General features: G+C 39.5%; 1 protein-coding gene across 5 annotated transcripts in view; it reads left to right on the top strand.

Moving 5' to 3' along the window:
* Positions 1-16,680, top strand: part of LOC140741871 (FERM domain-containing protein 4B-like) — a 316,280-nt gene extending 299,600 nt beyond the window's left edge. For 3 of the 5 annotated variants that reach the window (XM_073072369.1, XM_073072367.1, XM_073072366.1), the window contains 9 exons: positions 14-147; positions 1,441-1,560; positions 2,963-3,191; positions 3,413-3,469; positions 4,710-4,851; positions 6,403-6,570; positions 8,749-9,539; positions 10,540-10,663; positions 12,090-14,185. In XM_073072369.1, coding sequence (XP_072928470.1) covers positions 14-147; positions 1,441-1,560; positions 2,963-3,191; positions 3,413-3,469; positions 4,710-4,851; positions 6,403-6,570; positions 8,749-9,539; positions 10,540-10,663; positions 12,090-12,351 — 2,027 coding nt within the window. In that variant the 3' untranslated portion in view covers positions 12,352-14,185. Of the gene's footprint in view, positions 1-13; positions 148-1,440; positions 1,561-2,962; positions 3,192-3,412; positions 3,470-4,709; positions 4,852-6,402; positions 6,571-8,748; positions 9,540-10,539; positions 10,664-12,089; positions 14,186-14,299 lie in introns of those variants that run through there. The other 2 variants (XM_073072370.1, XM_073072368.1) reach the window with 2 other exon arrangements.
* Positions 16,681-20,085: the final 3,405 nt, after the last annotated feature.

Here is a 20,085-nt window from a genome sequence, read left to right as displayed (position 1 = left end):
TGCATCCGTTTAGGTTCTCAAGATTCTGAAGTCAGTGACGAACTGAAGAAAGAAAAGCTCATTGAATTGAAACAGCGTCGAAGTGCTTTGGAAGATGCTCTCAACCAAAGAACAGAAGAACTAAAGAAGATCTGTTTGCGAGAAGCAGTAAGTATAACCTTGTAAACACGCGTTCAATGTTTTCTACACTCTGCTGCTTTAAATAGGTCTTATCATTGCAAATGTTCAACTGTTTCTTTTATGACTGTAATTTGTGTCAGCTGTGTCTCGGTTGGTAGCATTTCTCCTCTGAGTCAGAAGGGTGGATGTTCCCCTCCCACTCAAAACAAACTTGAGCTTAAAATTTGTGTTGACAGCACCGAGGAAGTCAACAATCGAGCAGGTTGAGCCTACCCTCATCGGAGTTCACAAGATTAAGAAAAGAAATAGTTCTGAAACAAGTACTGAGAGGAGGCACAAGACTGCAGGTTCTGTGATCCGCAACAACATGCTGTCTGCTGGAGGAGCTCGGCAGCATCTGTGTGGGCCGGGAGTAAAGAATCGTAGTCGTGCCTAAAATGTCAACAATTCCTTTTGCCCTCACAGATGCAACTTGAACTGCTGAGCTCCTTCAGCAGATTGCTTGTTTATTGCCTCTGCATTCTGAGGGGGCTTGAGAAGGTAGATGCTGCAAGGCTGTTGTCCCTCTTGAGGGGAATCTAAACACAAGTAACACAGTTTCAGAATATTTCAGGCAAGAATAAGGAGGAATTCATTTTCTCAGAGGTTGTTGAATCTTTTGAATTCTCTGCCCAGAGAGTTATGGATGAGGTGAGTTGAATATGTTCAGAGCTAAGATCTTGGGATTGTCGTGGATCCGCTGTGGAGGGACAGGCAGGAGAGTGTAAGCTGAGGCTTAAGGATCTATCATCTAAGATCTTATTAAACTGCTCCAGAATCTGAATGGTCCTCTTCTGAATATGTTTATGAATGTGACCCTGATGATGTATTAAGCTCAGTGCAGGTATCTTTCACAATTGCTGTCCATTGAGCGGGACCTGAAACTAGGTAATCCCCAGTCATTGTTGCCCCACTGTTAGTGGAGATGCAGGAGACTGTAGCTGCAGGACTCTGGAGTGACAAACGAGATGCTGGAGGAGCTCAACAAGTCGATCACGGTCCATATTCTCCACTGATGAAATCCCAGATGAAGGGTCTGGACCCGAAATGTTGACTGTCCATTTCCTTCCATAGGTGCTGCTTGATCTGCTGAGCTGTTCCAGCCAGCATCCTCTTGGTTTGTTAGTGGGCCATAGTGCGAATTGCTTGCCAGCTTCCTCAGTTAACAACAAAGGCCCTCCTTCAGAAGTATTGATGGCATTTTTGGATGCCCTACAGTTCTGAAAAAAAAAACTCCTTATAAATACCAAATCTCATTTTTCTTGATGCTTTCTATTTTAGGAATTAATAGGAAAACTACCAAAAGAGTATCCACGTACCCTGGGAGAAGAACTCCCACGTGTCAGACGACGAGTAGGTACAGCTTTCAAACTGGATGACACCATACTGCAAAGTGAGGAGGCAAGTACCCAAACAACAATGTGACTGATCGGTAATAACAAAACAAAACTGCTGCATTGCAAAAGCCATATGTCACCTTTAGTTTCACCCCGTACTTTTAAGCCTTGAAGCTAGTTAATTGTGAAGATGAAAGTGCGTTTGGAGTTCTGTGCCACAGGTTCAGCAACAAGTGGCATTCTTTAGCCATGAGATCACACAGACTGCACTCTTGCCAAAAGTTTGCCCTGCCCTAAATTTCTTTTCCCAGCAGGTGCAAAGGATTTACAATCCACCGCTAGAAGTCCAGCTGACGAGCTCTCTTTGCTGCCCTCGCCCTCTATGCCCCCTCGCCCACACCAAAAGACCCCACCCCCAGCCACAGGCTAGACTAAATCACAGGCTCGCACATTTATTATATACGAATATAGCTCTTTTATTGAACCACGGCTGGAGTTAATTTTTCACCGTGCATACCAGCAGATGATTGTCATCAGAAGAATGTGAATGTTGAAATGACATTGACACATCGTTACGGGTGTGGGAAATCATTTTGTGGAACAGCCTTAATTTATCAGGAAGATAACTATGCAGGAAGTAGGCTGCATTTATTGCTCATCAGAAGGTGTTCTCAGAAGATTGTAATGTTGATTGTACATGTCAGTTTAAAGCTGAGTTGAAATGTCGGTTTAAAGTTGAGTAGAATTGTATCCCTGGTTGGCAGTGCTGAAGTACCACTCTGCAATCTGCCTCCAAAGTTCTTTCATTAACATCACAGAGTCGTAATCAGATGTCCTTCAGCCCACAGCTGAACATTGAACTGCCAGTCCTTCCCCTCCTGCTGCAGCCAATTCTCACTAATCATAATCATAATGTCACGTGTTGATCCATGCTCTTAAATTCATCAGTCTTGCCTATAGTACACCTTGCAGTGAAATAGAAGCAGCGCACCCCCGGATATTAGTACCGCTGTGCTCATCACCGGTCAATTTTTGTCTTTGCTTGTAGGCTTATCATCTACCTTCCCCACTGCCACTCCACTTGGTATTGTGTCAATTTGGTTCTCACCCCTTGCACTCTAGATTAACCTCCCTCCAATACCCACCCCACCCCCGAGCAGCACTGGTGAGGATATTTGTCCCCCTCCAGTTCAGGTGCAAAGTGTCCTGGTTATATAGCTTTCACTTTCCTTGGAATAAAACCCAATGATCCATAAATTTGAAGCCTTCCCTCCAGCACCATCCCCTTCGCCATGTGTTAAACTTCACTCTCTTTCTACTACTTGCCTTGTAACACTAATGTCAGAGGCCTGTTAAAATGAGTTGTGACAGATACACACAACATTCATTGCCTACCAATCAGATTTGAATTTCTAGGTGGCAATGAGATTAAATGGTAACTTATCTGTTGCTATCTGTATTTGTAGGATCCGAATCTACAAGATCTGGAGAGCAAGTTTGTCATCCAGCAGAAAATTGTGGAAGCTGCAAAAAAATTAGCCAATGACCCCGAAAAATGCAAGAACCTTAAAAAGAAGAGGAAACAGGACTACATCGATGCTTTGAAAAAGCTTCAGGAGATAGAGAATGCCAGTAATGAATACAGAATAAAATGTGGACGGAAGCCTGTTCAGAGAGCCTCCCTCATAATTCCAGGTGATAAACAAATGACTAATCTGCTTTTTTAAATGATGGCATTTTAAATATTAGTCAATTTAGCTGAAGCACTTCTCACCATCTGTGAGGAGTAATATTAATAAATTTTCCAGAAAATACAATAATAGCATGTGCTTTTCTCAGCAAAAATTCAGTAGGCAATATTGGTTTTGCTGATTCAACCACTCATGAATCATTTCACCTTTCCCTCCCACGTGTAGATGAGGTCATACCCTCAGAAACCAGTTCTTTGTCGGACACGAATACAGCAGATGATGGTAAGTTGTGAAAGCACACAAGTTAAATTGCTGTAAGATGTACGGTGTCGCCATGTGCCCAGCGTGCTTTAATGCCAAGGATCCAGTTTAACCTGTGCATTCCTGATCCCAAAAACATTAACTATCCCTCTGCTTCACTGATGTTGCCCCACTGAGTTCCTCCAGCAGATTTTTTTTGTTCCAGATTCCAGCATCTGCAGTCTCCTGTGTCTAGTTAACCAGTATTTTTTTTCCATGGAAAGTTGCACAAGTAATTTCAAAACTTACATCCCTTTGAGTTAGAACAATTTTCAAAGTTGAATTTACAGGATCATTCTGGAGTAAAATTAGTTGGGAATTCTTTATCATTTTGTCCTTGCAGGGCATTTTGTGAGTGATTTATCAAATAAGAGGTGGTATTGGCATAGCTGTGTGCAGGACCCTAGGTCAATCATCTTAGACACACCCCGTCTCAGTGGAGAAGTGCAGCAGCAGCTGTGAACTGTTTTCCTGTGTGAGTCGGTACTTGTGTAGCAGAACAATGTGTTAGAGCAGCACTCTTCACAACATGCAATCATTGGCCAGTTTGTGAGGTACCCTCTGCACTTAAAGTGGGGGCTGATTGTAGGTTCGTGCTGTTCTGCACACCACTGTTGTAACACCTGGCTATTCGAGTTACTGTCACTTTCCTGTCAGTTTGAGCCCTTTCTATTTAACAATGTGCTTTTGTGCACTGAACTGCAATTCACTGGATATTTTTTAACTTCTCACACTATTCTGTCTAAACTCCAGAGCAGAGGTTCCCAACCTTGATGCCATGGTCCAATACCATTAAGCAAGGGGTCCATGCTCCCCAGATTGGGAACCCCTGCACTAGAGACCATCATGCAGAAAAATCCCAGGAAATCAGCTATTTCTGAGATACTCAAACTACCCCATTTGACATCAGCAATCATTCTACAGTCAGTCACTTCGATCATATTTTCTCCCTCATTCAGATGTTTGGTTTGAACAGCAATTGAACCTCTTGACCATGTCTGCATGCTTTCATGCATTGAGTTGCTGCCACATGATTGGTTGACTAGATATTTGCATCAACAAGCAGCTGTACAAGTGTACCTTATAACGTGGCTACTGAGTGTACATCATGATCAAAATGTGAAATTGTAATACTGTGTGTATTGTGTTTGCAAATCAATTAAAACCTGTTGTGAGTAGTTCATAATTTGTAAAGTGACCCACCCATTGATTGTTATGGCAGATGATGTGCGTATTATGCAGCGGAAAAGATCCTTTTCGAGCCAGCAGCCTCCAAGGCCAGTTCCACCACAGTCTCTCGAACTTCGACAAAGGAGGAGTTCTGCAAGTGACCAGTTTCATGATAAAGGATACATCCATCCTCGGTAAAGCAGGCCCTGAGTCAGTGTGTCTGTGACTGTTCGTATTCAAAACCAGAACAATTTTCTCACGATTCATCAAAGTTTGCTGCATTATACACTTGTGTTGACCTTGTTTCATTTAACCAGTCATTTAAAACACAGAAGCATAGAGAACAGTATTAGACACCGCACCAATAAGTGAATACCATCTGCCTCCACACGGTCTGTACTGCCTGCCCGGTCATGTGACTGTCTGAACGCTCTTAAATGTTGCTCTGATACCTGCTTCCATTGCTACCCTGGAAGCATTTTAAAGCGCCTACCACTCTCTGTGTAAAAATAAAAAAACTTTGCAAATCTCCTTCAAATTTTTCCTCTCTCACCTTAAACCTATGCCCTCCAGTATTTGACACTTTTACCCTGACTCTTGACTCTGCCCCATCTATTGCTCTCATGATTCAACCTCCATAGCCCATGGATAACAATCCAGGTTCTATCTAATACACTCCGATCTAAGCAACATCCTGGCAACCCACACTACACCCCTTGCCAAGCCACCTAATCTTTCTGATTGTTCAGTGACAAAAACTGCACACGGTACTCCAAATGCAGCCCAATCAAAATTTTATACAGCTACAACACTTCCAACTTTTACATTCAGTGCCCCAAAAGATGAAGACAAGCATTCTTTACGAACTACTCTACTTGAACTACCACTTTCAGGGAGCTGTAGTTAACATCCACTGCTCTACCCTCATCAATCATCTTGCTTAGTTCCCCAAAAAATTAATCCCCCTAGTGCAGGCTGACTATCCCTAATGAGTCAGTGCTTTTCCAGGCCTGCCCCTAAGAATCTTCTCTGATGATTTCCCTACCAATGATGTGAGGCTCACCAGCCTAAAATTTCTTCTGAAATAAAGGAAGAGCATCAGGTATTCCCCAGTCTTCTGTCACCTCACCCATGAGTAAAGAGGACACAAGGGTGTCTTACTTGCTAAATCATCAGCCTGATTTCTTTTTCGTGGCCAGTTTGAGGCAAATGGCTGCATGAGCCTGGAAATGTCCCTTTTTTTTCCCTAATCCACCTTCTTGACTTTCACTGTCCTATTTACTAGGTTTTCAACAGTTTGTTACAGGCTCAACTTTGTTTCACAGAAATAAATTAAGCAGTGCTTCTGGCCTTGTACGACACACATCACATAACTCAGAAGCAATCCTTCATGCTCAGTAGTTGGTCGATTTTACTCATTTGGAGTATTCTTGGTTGGCATATATTGAATCTGCTTGGGCATCACAGCAGAAAAATTATATAATACTCTTCCACAAAATGCCCCTGAAGCAAAATGTCAAATTGAGTTTAAGCAAAATTTACTCATATTCCTTATAGCTGGTTAATTCCTGAAAATAATATTAACCACTAAGATGGAAAGGTAACTGTTTTCATAACACTTGTTTGAAATAATAATTTTGGTGGTTGTATAACAAGATATTATATTCCTAATCTTAATAGTTAAGGTTCCTAAAAGTTGGCTCGGTGCTAATTTAACCTATTTTAAAACGGGATTTATTTTTCAGATACAACAATGACGGTTGCTACTTGCAGGATATTTTGCATGGACACAGGGAACTGAGCTCAACACACAGCAGCCCTTACAGATCTCAAGGTAGACAATGCCATGGAGGAAGAAGTATGCCTGCGACGCCAGTATTGACTCGCAATGCTTACAGTAGCAGTCAGTTACGGTATGTCCTTGAAGGGCCTGGAGGCTTCTAAAAAAGACTCCTTAATTTAAATATACTGGAGTAAGCCTCCTTGAAATCAAAAATTAATTTGATTATGTTTCCTATGGAAGGAATGCAATTAAAGATTTGCACGTGAGTTCTCAAAAGAGCTTTAAAATATTATATAATTCGTGTATGATCAAATTTGAAATCAAAGAGCTTTGGATTAATGGGCAACGTAGTTACGTAATTGACCAAAATGAAGAAAGGAGAGTATGGCAAACAGTTGTAAATTAGCCTTCCCTAAATTAGTGAGTACAAAACTAGACGGCTTCTCTTTTTGACATTTAAGTGACTTGGGTATCTAGGACAAATTTTACATTTTGCTGATGGCACAAGTTTCAAATGTAATAATTAGTGAGGAGGATAGTGCCAGACATTTGGTAGACTGGGCGAGGAAGTGGTTGATAAAATTTCATCCAATAAAGTCTGAAGCTGATAATGCAAATTCAAAAGGCTGATAATGCAAATTAAATAATACAGTTTGAAAAGGGGATGTAATGATAGAATGATTGATGAGTATGTGTGCACAATCTCCAAAAATAATGCAAAGAGTCGAGAAAGCTTGAATGGATTATTAACACATGAGTACGTAAGCAAGAATGGAATGCTGAACTATTAGAAAACAATCTTTAGCCACTACTAAAGGATAATGACACAATAGTTTAGGAAGGGTATCATTCCCTGGAGGAGGTACAGATAAAAATTATTTGAATGATAAAAGAAAAAGGAACTTGTAAAGGAACAGTATATTTCACGACATTTGAATATCCTAAACCTCTTACACCTAATGAAGAACATTTGAAGTGCAGGCACATGACAATTAAGACATGCAGCATTCAATTTGCACCTAATAAAAATCCACCAACAACAATGTGAAATTGGCAAGATAATTTATTTTTACCAGTAATGCTCCTTTGAGAGAGAAATTTTACCCTGATTTTTGATGCTCTTCTTTGGGAAATTTCATGTCCATTTGAGAGCATCTGAACCCTCTCACTGAAAGCTAAGTATTTCTGGCCATACAGTACATTATTGTTTATGACAATTGGTGTCACCCAAAATATTTGGGCTTAAGACTCTGAAGTTTTTTTTCATCTTTCTCATCATAACAGAGAGGGAGGCTACTTGACCTTTTCAGAACTTGCTAACTCCAAGCAGACCAAACCCATCATTCCTTTTCCCCCTTTCCTTAGTGATAAGACATAGGAACAGAACTGAGCCATTTGGTTCATTGAGTCTGTTCTACCAGTTAATCATGGGTAATTTATTTTCCCTCTCAACCCCAGTTCTCCTTCCTTCTCCCCATAACCTTTGGCAACCTTACTAATCAAGAGCTTATTAATCTCCGCTTTAAATATACCCAGTGGCTTGGCCATCTGTGGCAATTAATTCCACAGATTTGTTACCCTCTGACCTGCAGCTTATTCTCTCTTAGCACCCATCAACTGTACTTCAATTCTTTTGTTGTGATCCAACATTACGAAGGGTTGGAGTAACCTAGAAAAGTGCCTTTGAAATCTGGACAGAAACCAGAGCACCTAGCAGAAATCCAAACATTTACAGGGAGAACATGCAAACTGCCTTGTTTATGGCAATCTATTGTCTTGGATTCTCTTTAACCACTCTCTAGTCGTAACCTATTTCTGACATTATTTGACGCGAAAATGGGAATAGCAGGATATATCTGTAAATATGCTTGGGACCTGGTGGAGCCAAAATCTGTAGGCTACTCTTCCAGAGCCCTAGTGGCCAGGTTCTGGCATGGCTTGTGCTTTGTATGTGTGTGTTGAGTTTGTGTAATTGCTTGGGGTTTCCCCTCGGTTACTTCAGTTTCTTCCCGTGTCCCAAAGTAGGTGTGCAGTTGGAGAATGGAGGTGGAGTTGATGTAAGAAAGAATAGCTTGCAAGAAAAGTCAGGGAGTGGGATTGATGGATTGTATTGAGAGCTGGCATAGACTCAATGTGTTGAACGTCATAAGAAAATATGAAGCATTGGACAGGGAGGTGGAAAGTGTCTGCATTCTGACTGATCATTGGTTCATATGTAATCTTTCTTAAAAGCCTGATGCTAAACTGTATTCAAAAAAACCATTTGTGTGGAAGTAATACTCTTGTTTTCAATTCTTGTTACCCACAGACCTGATATTTCCCCAGATCATTTTAGACAGCGCAGTGGCAGCTTGGAATCGCAGTCTCATCTCCTCGATGAGGGTCCCAGTGAGAGGGCCATATTCCCCCTCACAGCAGCCCAAAGAAGTAGCAGTACTGACCTCCTGGACGATGGGTCATCCTACACCAGTCAGTCCAGCACCGAGTACTATAGTGCGCCGAGCAAGCCTCCTCAGTACTACAACACCATGACAGTAGGGTGCCGGTCAAGGGAGAGACGAAGACACAAAAAGCCAAATATATCCTCTGCCCCCTCAGGGAGCATGCCCAATCTTGCACCAAAGGACGCAAGAAATGGAGTTTATCAAAATTCTTACAATCAGCCTTCTTCTGATTATTATCTTCCAGGACATCCACCATACGGTGACTATGAGCCTTATGGATACACGTTTGAAAATGAAACTGAAGGTCACTATAATGTTAAAGCCCCTTACAGATCAACATATTCTTACAATGCTGACCATTATCGAGATTACAGTCACTTCTACCAGGAAGATGTTGACAGTATGTCTCAAAACCCATATGCGACACTAAGGAATATGCGTAGGAGAGGGGCTAAAAGTGAACAAATAACCAAAAACATCCAGAAGGCATTGGTTGCAGAAAGTTTGCGAGGCTGGTATGAGCGTGCCTCAACTCACAAGGATCACGGCCTGCAGGCAGGTTTGGACTTGGACAGGGGCTCACAACAAAGTCTGGGGTTCGCTTATATGCAAGGTCCTTTCTCTCCAGCCAACAGGGCTACATCTTTTACATCTGGTAAGTGTAAGCCTTCAAGCGTCTTTGAGAAATTGTCCTTTGCAGCCTTAAAAAATCTTTGCTGACAATTAGCAATGTAAGCTTTCCACTGTTGTAAGTTCTAAAACGTGTTTCTTGTAATTCACTTTTTAAAAGTGTATTTTCACCTGTGTGGATGTTATTCAGAATAGAAAGTGAAACTTTGAAAGATAGTGATTGGAGCATAATCTCTAATTTGATACTTTTGTTTAACAGTAGCAGGTAACAGGAAAAGGATTTAATAAACACCAGTGCTAGCTCTGTACTGTAATATTATCTAGCAGTAACTAGAACTATTGGGCAGTCTTTTGCAGAGCTGTTTTTCATAGCAAAGTTATCAAATGCAGTTTACTACAAAGAAGGGATAGCCTTAAAATTAGTGTGCGAACAGGACTTGAAATGACGATGCCAAAATGGAAACGAGAATAACAGAAACTAGTTTTTAAATTTTTTTGTTTTCTAATATTGTATTGTCATGATTGGAAAATAATTGGACCTATTATGTACAGATGTATTAAATATAATTAGTTATTTTGAAAAAAATGAATCTATGAGCATGTAAGATGGCTGAAGGTGGATGAGTTACCTTATCTGAAGTAAATTATCACTCTAAACATGATTTGTTATGATGTAAACTGCATGCAGTAGAATTCAGCTACAAAAAGTAGATCAGGAAAAGTAGCAGGTCTACACAAAGCAACTTGCCTTTTGTAGTGGATCGAATCCAGTTTGTTCAGTCTCGGGGATTTGGACGTTGGTAGCATTTTACCCAAGTCTGATGTGAAGTGCATACTCATTAGAGTGGTGAATGATTAGGTAACTGCTAACAAAGAAATAAGCAAATGCAAATGGCTATCTTTTCTCTAACTGTATTTGATCATTAAATGTATCAAAACTTTAACATTTCAAATAACATAGGAAGTAATAAATAGGAATAAATTGCAGACATTTTGAAATCATGTTTTTTTTCTTGAAATCCCAGTTTCTTCAGTGGCAAGTACAGGAACCTGGCGGAGCCAGCTCACTGTGGGCGGCCAGGACTTTGATCATATACCTTTTACAAGTTCTTTCAATAACTCCTACAGCAATACGACATTACACGCCAGGTGAGTGACAATAAAAGCGTAGGCTTATCTATGTTGCTGTTCACAAAACTGAAACGATATTTGGATCAACCCTGCCTCTTGGGGGAAGGTTCTCTTTATTCTGTTGGACAATTATCCCATTTTCAGTGATTCCCACAATTTTAACTAAAGGTTACTGTTTGTATTAACAAAGACAACTATTAAAGAGGAAAATAGTGTAGATGGTGAAGGAACAGGATTGGGTCAATAAGAGATTGAAGGGGCTTTAGATAATGGTGCACTTGAGGTAAATAAATTAAGGAGACACATTATCTTAAGGGTAAGTGAAAGTAATTTGTACTTAACACATAAAAGGAAGCGTTTGGTGAAGACAAGAGATGATAAGTGAAAATTGTCTAGAGACTAATGCTAAGTACCCTATATTGGTAGTGCAGAGGAGTGTACAATGTACTATATTGTACAGCCATCACAAACTATTATGGACTGATTTTGCTCATGCTAAGGTTTAGGACCAATATATTTTGCTCTTAATATGCCAAGTATGTTTGAGAAGAGGAAAGGGAAATGTTTGTCAAAATCCTTTAACAGTAGTTATGGCTTATGAATGACTTGGAGCAGAAATTTATAAATTCATGATTAGGTTGGTTTACCATCAGTGTATGCCTTGTAATCAAATTTATTTCAAGCACAGAGTCTCATCACAGTGATATTTAGCAGAATTCCTGACGTGCAATTTGTGCATCGAGCATCCTCTCTCAGGCTCTCTATCATGTGGACAGCTTCTATAGTACTGTACGCCTGCAGCAAACAGAGAGAGGGCTAATATTCTTCAGCACCAATAATCACTGAATCATTAGAGATTAGGGTTCTACTAATGGCACAAAGTAACTTATGGCACAGACAAAAAAGGTATTAACGTTAATTGGATTTGCAGAACCGATGGACCAATCTACATTTTACATTAGAATTTGGCCAAGTTGACTATTATTTTAGTGCCACTGCTACACAAAGGCCTTCTCGCAAGAACGTAAGAAGTGGAAGCAGCAGATGACCGCTTTGTTCTTCAAGCTGCTCCTTCATACAGTAAGACCTTATCAGGTCTATTACATCATCCATTATTCCATTCAATTTCCATATTTCCCAATTCCCTCAATATTCCAGGGTGGAGATGAACTTTCTGCCCTTGTCATCTGATATTTTCGCTGTAAAGTGAGATGCTCCCAGTCTCCATTGGATTCATTAACTGATGTAAGAGTTTTGAACCTGATATGTGTTGATGCATGGTGACGGATGCCCTAGTGGGTGAGCTACCACTGGACACTGTTGCCAATGTATACAGGCATTCTTCTAAACATACATTACCACTGTCAAGAGAAAAGTGGGGAAAAATGGAGAATATAATCTCAAGATTCACTTCTTATTTTGCTTGTCGGTCATTTTCTTGTAGGCGTAGCTCCTTCCAGTCTCTTGATGATCCTTTTTCTACTGAGTGCCACCATTTCCCTGCCGTTGGCACAGCTCCTACCAGACACTCATCCGCCTCTTCCACCTCCTCTTCCTCCTCCTCTTTCTCATCCACTTCATCCACTTCCACATTCCCTTACAAAGGAAGAGAGTATTTCTCTAAGCGTAATGACTGCAGCCAACATCGTACCTACAGAAATGAGATATTCATTAAATACTCATACGCAAAATATAGTCAGCGGTAGTAAGTATCTTTGCGTATTTGTGTGTGGCTGTTGATGTCTATGCTTGTTAATGAAGCTTGATTGTTAGCTGAGCTGCTTGCTAACAATGCTTGACATTATTTCATTTGCTGCCACTGTAAGCTGTTCTTAGTGTAATGCCAAGCTAAGGTTTAAGCTTAACATTACTGATGCTTTATTGCTCTAACAAATAGCCAACAGCTGGAAAACTTAAAACAAAGTTTTGAATCTAATAAACTAATCAAAGATCCAGTTTTCCTCCAAATTACCATTGCAACATTCATCCAAGTGTTTGAAGACGTTTTAAATTTAATTCCTTTATTAATTAACTTTATGCTAAATTATTGTAGATTGATTTGGAAGCAGGATCTTGGCTTTCCATTAGTTGTATTAGTTACATTTTAAAGAGTTGCCTCCAAACAATTCCCTTATTTTCAACAAGCACAGGCATGGTTGAGATAAATGGATCACTTAAAGTGTTTTTGCTGAATTTGGTGCATCAAGTCTAGGGGAAGTGGAAAAATAACAGGCATTTTTTTCTTGAGACTTAACTATCCAAGTGTTCGTGTATCTGAAAGGCAGAAGTCAACTCCACATGACAAAATCCATTCCAATAATCTATTCTGAATTAAGTGGCCAATTGATTTGAAGTATTGAGGATACTGGTAAAATGAAATCTCAGAGTAGCCAATGATGGAGAAAGTTCCAGTTCTTCGGAATTGCAGTGAAAATTCTGGCAAGATGTACTCAACCCCAATTTGCTGCTGTTTCTCTTTCTGCCACTGCATCCTACTCAAATGTCTGGATTCTGCTACCACCGAGGAAGAGATTTGAGATTTCACATTCCGAATACCATGTAGTTAAATTCGTATTGAAATTTTCATATCTGGGCAAAAATATATCCACTCACTAAAATAAACATAGCATGATAATATTGAACTCTTTGAAAAATTAAGTCCCATTGGTCAAATTTCAGAAGAGGTTCAGCATACACACATTTACTAATTTACACATGTAGCACATACAAAAATGGATTTGTTTCTATCAATACACACAAAATGCTGCCCGGCCTGCTGCATTCCACCAGCATTTTGTGTGTGTTGCTTGAATTTCCAGCATCTGCAGATTTCCTCGTGTTTGTTTCTGTCCCGTACTATTGGACAGCTTGGGAGATGATGGATCACTACTTCTATTGTCACTTTGGCCGTAACTAGCAATAACTCAATCCTTCCAAAAGTTAAATGTGACTGAAAAAGATAACAAGCTTTTCTGAACATTTCTTGAACTGGTCACATTTGAAACCAGATGTGAATGGCTTTAAGAAGATCTAGGGAAATTTAAAAATCCTGGAAATTTGTAGCTTCGCAGATTTTATATTAAAAACGATAGAATTATGTTCCTGGATTTTCTTTTAAATACACAGAATATCTTTCTATCAAAGGAAGCCTAACAACCCACAAGATGTTTCCCTTGTGACTCATTCTCCTGCCATCATTAGCAGTTTTCTATTTCTTAATGGCCATGATTATAGAACAACGTCAGTAAGGTTTGTTGACAGAAGTAAACCTGACGCAGGTTTTGTCAGCATGAGAACTCTGCACAGCTATTAACGGAATCACATTGATGGCATTTCAGACCACCCACAGTTTGACTATTTTATGTGCAGTTTGAATATGAAATTAGAAAGTACTGCTTCAGGAGCGGAGTCGTCATAAAATGCTTGTGGCAGCAAACTAATATCAGTAGATTAGAAAAAAGGACAGGATGTCTGTCAGCTCTTTGCGGGATAAATGGATAATAGATACTACTATTAAAGAGCCATGTTCATGAGACCTTCAGTAAGTGGATTTTGTTAAACCAAATTACGTAAACCTTTTGAAAGTTAAACTTTGCAACTTGTGATGAATATTTTGCTAACTCTTAAAAGATTTCCTTTTTTTTCTCTAAAAAGGAGTCCTTCATAACTTTTGTTTCAAATGTTTACCAGACCTTATCCAGAAAGAATGTATTCAGACAGTGGAGAGACAAGCCAGCTGGAGGATGTGTATGACAGTGAGCAGGTGCTGCTGTGGCATGAGGATTCTAAACCTGGAACTCTGGTTTAAGTGACTACTGGCTGACTTCAACATATGGAAAACTTATCAGTGTGCCTTGCATCTTTTTCAATCCACTTGAAATGGTTTATTTCTACACATAGAAATCACACAGAAAATTTCAGTGTTTTCAGAAGGTACTGTACCTGGACGCTGGGAAGTTCATTCCAACCATTTCGCAGAAGATGTGATATAGATTCAAAACTCCACACTTTACGGTTCAGTCGAGCTTCTCTTAATACCTACAGTACATTCTAAAGACAAAACCTTAAGCTGATGAGTTTGTGTTCAAATTGAAGCATGGAAAGATGGCACTTGGAAATCGTTTTGTTTTTACTGAAAATGCACTTTTCAAAGACTTTGAAAGTAGTGCTCTCCATTGTTCAGTGAGCAAAGAGGAATCATGCTTTATGTATTGGTATAAAAGAGGACTAGGCAGGGTAGTGAGTAACTTCTGAAGGAGTACTTTGCATATAATTAAATGAAGAACATCTTGTAAATTGGCAAGAAACTGGTGACTCTCTGATTACTTGAATAGAATATAGTGGGCTTATAATTTTTCAAAATGATTAGTTGGACCAGAAACTAATAAGAAACGTGTTTTGTTAAGACCATGAAATCTTTTCTAAATCAACATACTTAGCATTTGTGTTTTTTTTTTAACCATTTGTTAATATAACGTATCGGTAGATTTTTCAAAATGGTTATTTTTTGGGGGGCGGGGGGGAAGGATGGAGTTGAAGAATTTTTGGACCATATAGTCGACCTTACAGAGTAGCATACTTACCAAGTTATTAAGGAGTCAAATATAGCTGAATAATTACCATAAGTCTTTCCAAATAAAAAGCACATGGCTTCAGAAGCAAAAAAAAAATGCAATAAGACTTTTTTTTAATAAACAAGAAGCACAGTCCTAATTATGGTTGTTAGGGTGATAGCACAAACTTCATTCTGATTATTAATTGCACAGGATATGCTAGAAAAATACTAGCTGAGATGAGGTAATTCCTGCAGATCAGGTGCAGTACTATTCTCCTCTACTAGAATTCATCAACTTGTATCAAAGTTAACCCCAGTCACTTTTGGCCATCTTAAATTGAAAAGAGCTGACAAGTGTTATGTAAAATGGCTAATGTAATACTCTAATGAATGAAAGTGCTGCCAAGATTCATTGGATAAAATGGTGGATGATACTTTTCTGAGATATGGAAGCTGCATGTTCCTTCTGTTGAACTCTTCATCTCCAGGATGTTGGTTGGATTTATTTTTTGAAAATAATAGCACAAGAATATGAGGGGGAAGGGAAGAATCGCCCATATATTAGACTAAGGATTTGCTTGTGACTTTTTCTAGAATACATCAAAGTACTCAGGTCCAGAATCAGTCGCTTGATGTATCCCACCAGTAGAAACTTTCCAGTGGTCAGTATCCCTCACATTTGGACCCGGGGTAGCCATGCCCACAAACTAGTTTAGCAGCCATGGATTACAACTTTTGAAGAGAAAGGGACAAATAGTGGTTCTTGCCCTTAAGCTGGTCTGCTTTTCAGGCTGTCATTACTATGGTAAGGCTTAGTGGAACAGGATTCAAAATTCATTTCTAAAAGAACAGTGAACTAACAGAACTATGGAAATAAATAAAAGCAAGATTCTACGCAGGACTTCTTCCACAGTCAGTAAAAATTAACCTATGTTTTCATTTGTATATGAAGTGCTCATGAGGGTCACACTACCTCACTTATTTCTTTGAAAATATATACACGTTCACCAGTTTAGAACCCGGAATTCACTACAATGCATGAGTTTTATATATTGAAGGCCTAGCAATTTATTCCTGGTTCTAACTGGTGAATCCATGCTTCCCATGCTGGAATCCATGGAAAGGTGCTGTCATTTCTTTTTTTTTGACAATTGTGTTTATGTAAAGATTTGAATTGACTCTTTTTGTGAACATTTTTATTATTGTTGTTCCAAAGCATGTAATATATATATATATATAGTAAACTAATTTGGTAAGCTGGTTCTTAGTAATTTTTTTTTATTCAGTGAGAAGTTTCAATTCATGTGGAAAATTTGGAACAAAGCTTTTAACTTATTCTTTTGCATATTTGTACAGCTTTACCCAGAGAGAGACATTTTTGTGTATGCCTTTACATTATACTCCTGTCTTCCTTGCTACTATAAAAATGTGCTTTTAAAAAACACAGGAGACCGATAAATAAAATGTATGTACATCGCTACACCTTGTATTTTTGTCATTTTACACAGCTGCCCTCATCCTCGTGCGTCTATTTTCCTGGATGTTTTCACTTTTTAAATATACACTGACAAACAAATTGTACTGAACCAAGGACTCTGCCCAACCCTCCACTTGCGCCTAGCTGTCACAGTGCAACTTGATGAACCCGTCACGTTGGTAAGTCCAGTGACAAGATTCAAGTAGTACTAGCCCCCATGGGCTGTTAGGTTTGGAAGTCCCAGTCCTGGAAATGCTCCTGACAGGCTTTAACAACTGTTGGCATTGTGTGAAAGTTGCAAATTATTTGAATAGTTCAGTTGGTTTTTAAATGTCTCTGTACATCAAAAACATTTAAAATTGAAGTAATTAATTCACATTTTTGCGAGATAAATATTGAAATAAAAACATGACCAAAATAATTTAAAGAATTTATTTACCATTGTTTTCTGTAAACCACCAATTCTTATTGAAATCATTGTGGTTTCAGTTGTCCTGTCAACTATAAACCCAGTATCTGACTAGAAATTTACACGCGTAGACACAAGGTCTACAACTTTCACTCACTGAAACAACTGAGCATCGAGTACAAATCTGATCTATCAAAATCAGCAGGTTCTGGCCCATTAGCCTGCAAGCCTTCAAACTGCAGTACCAAGTTTATGATTACTTTAATGATAGCTTACCTAGATAATTTCTCTTCATTCCCTCGACACTATTCGGGTGTCTCATTCAAATCTTACTTTCCTGTCTGATTGGGTCAGGGAATTGGTTGGTCTTGTAAAGTAATGTAACAGAAGATTCACGAAAAACAGGCAGTCAGGTATTCCATGTTTGCATTCATAAACCTCTGCAGTCTAGTGCTCAATTCCCTGAAGCTTATTTGTAAACACAAAAAAGGCAATTAAAATACTGACTATTTAGTCTTTCATATTTGTAGAACTGTTATAGTATTTTGAGTAAGTTACCTTTCCATCCCAATTCTCAGCCATTCCATCCCCCATTTTAATTCCCATTTGTCAACAATTATAAAATAAAAATGTTTTCAAACAATCATATAATTCAGAGTAAAAATAATTTGCCTTTCCAAAAACTTGTTGGTTATTGTACAACTGAGGACACATTCTGGGCTAACTCAGCCATGGATAGTCGCAAGCCCAGCTGTGGGAGAAGAGCTGGGTATGGTGCTAGCAACTTCGTCCCGTATCAACCTAGTGTTACAGAAATGCCAACTGAAGATCCAATGACCTCATCCCTGGGTGAGGAGGGATGTTTGGCCAGAAGATGTATGGATGGACTACCCCTGGATTTGAAAGGCTGGCTCAGGACAGAGGACTCTGGTGAGGTGTTGTTGACAGCCCTTGCCAATATGGGCAATGGGCTTAAGAAGAAGGAAAAATAATAATCATCATGGTTAGGAAAAAGGGAGGGGAGCAGGAAGCACCAGACAAACATTCTGTTTTGATCAATAAACCAATTGTTTGGAATCAAATAACCTTGCCTAGTGTCTCAGGGCTGGGTGTGTCTGCACATTCCATTGCTCGCACTCCTCTGCTACCTGTCCCATATCCCTCCACTCTCACCATTCCCAACATCCTTTGCACCCATCAGATATACAAACTAACTCTCTACATTGACCAATACAATACCGTGCAAAAGTCTTAGGCATATATATACTGGACATTTTAAGACATTTGTAAGTTTTGTAACCATCCAAATCCAAGCAGTAATTAAGGAGACTTCCATGGACCCAAGCTATCTCTATTTTTATGGGAAATGCATTTCTGACCCTTTTCTCAACTACTTTTCTATAAAGTCAATCATTGTATTGGTTCTGCGCTCATACCAAATTCAATTTTCCTTGCTGTTCGTTTTCACCATCCAGTCACCTAGATAGGATCCATCTACTCACACAAAATGCTGGTGGAATGCAGCAGGCCAGGCAGCATCTATAGGAAGAAGTACAGTCAACGTTTTGGGCCAAGACCTTTCTTTAGGACTAGTCCTGACGAAGGGTCTTGGCCCAAAACATTGACTGTACTTCTTCCTATAGATGCTGCCTGGCCTGCTGCGTTCCACCAGCATTTTGTGTGTGTTGAATTTCCAGCATCTGCAGATTTCCTCGTGTTTCCATCTCCAACTCTCCCACTTCTTTCCTGTATCAATCTGTCCAAGGATAGGCTAGCCACTACCATCGATTACAAGCTTTCAGTTCTCAACTGTATTTGCTCTGATCCTGGCTATTGTAAATGCTCATTCCGTTCTTCCAATTTCTTGTCTCCATCATTAACCCTTTACAGATGCTGCCTAACTTATTGAGTGTTTCCAGAATTTTGTTCGTAGTTCTGATTTCCAACACCTGTTTATTTCGTCGTCATAATTAATGATTTTTCCCATTGCTGCTACAATGCTGAATGTCCATTTTGTGGTCGACAGGAAAATTTCAGGTTAACATGGTGTATAATTACGTGCACTAGGCTCAGATTAATCTTTGATCAAGCAACTTGTGGTTTCGAGAGTTGAGCTGCAAAGAGTGTCAATTAATACTGAACTATATTAGCTAATTATTAAAGGAACCCAGTTCCATGAGAGTGGATCCGTTTCACCTTGAAATGGAGCTCTCTTTAGATAAAAGGCTTATCCAAGAGAAGCAGAATGTCTCCGAGGTTGATTGCACCACTGCAATGTCCTTCAAGAACCCAATGTCATTTGCGCAATTATTTATAAGGTGTGCATGGTGTTAGTTCCTATAGTGTCATGTTGCAGCCTGAATCATTTTAAGGCTATCATTTACTGACCCTTTTGTCATTTAATATCTCCTACCTTTCCACCAGTCACAAGCCTTCTCTCTCTCCCCCCCCCCCCCCCTTTTAATCCCTGTTTTTCCTTGCATATAGTTATCTTAAAGCACACTGCATTTGCCATCCATGTGGATAAGCAGAATGGGAGAAAAGCCATTCACCCCGCACCAACCGTTTACACTAATGCTATTTTATTCTTCCCATCAAATCTCTTCAGAATCTGGCACACAGCTACACACTCAAAGTGGCCAATTAACCTATCAAAAGCCCTGTTCTTGGGAGGTGAGGGCAAACTGAACCATCATGGGGAAAGTGACGTGATCACAGTAAGTACACACAAAGTCCACCGATCAACACCAGTGATCAGCATTGAACCAGAGTCGGTGGAGGCAACGGGAGGCAACAGCAGTACTAGCTGTGGCTCCCTACCATTCCTGATTCCTCTTCACACCCAACATGTTACTATTACTTCTCTCTCTGTGGATGTTACTGAATATTTTAACATGCTTTTATTTCTATTTTTTTTTATTCTGATACTCTGTATCTTAAATATAATGCATTTTGTTTTGTTTCTCGCTGAAGTACACCATTTCTTCAAGAATCAGAAA

This window comes from Hemitrygon akajei, chromosome 19 (genome assembly GCF_048418815.1).
Source record: "Hemitrygon akajei chromosome 19, sHemAka1.3, whole genome shotgun sequence".
NCBI classification, from domain to species: domain Eukaryota; kingdom Metazoa; phylum Chordata; class Chondrichthyes; order Myliobatiformes; family Dasyatidae; genus Hemitrygon; species Hemitrygon akajei.
Note: the sequence above shows the minus strand (reverse complement) of the source record. Positions and strands in the feature narration are given on the sequence as shown.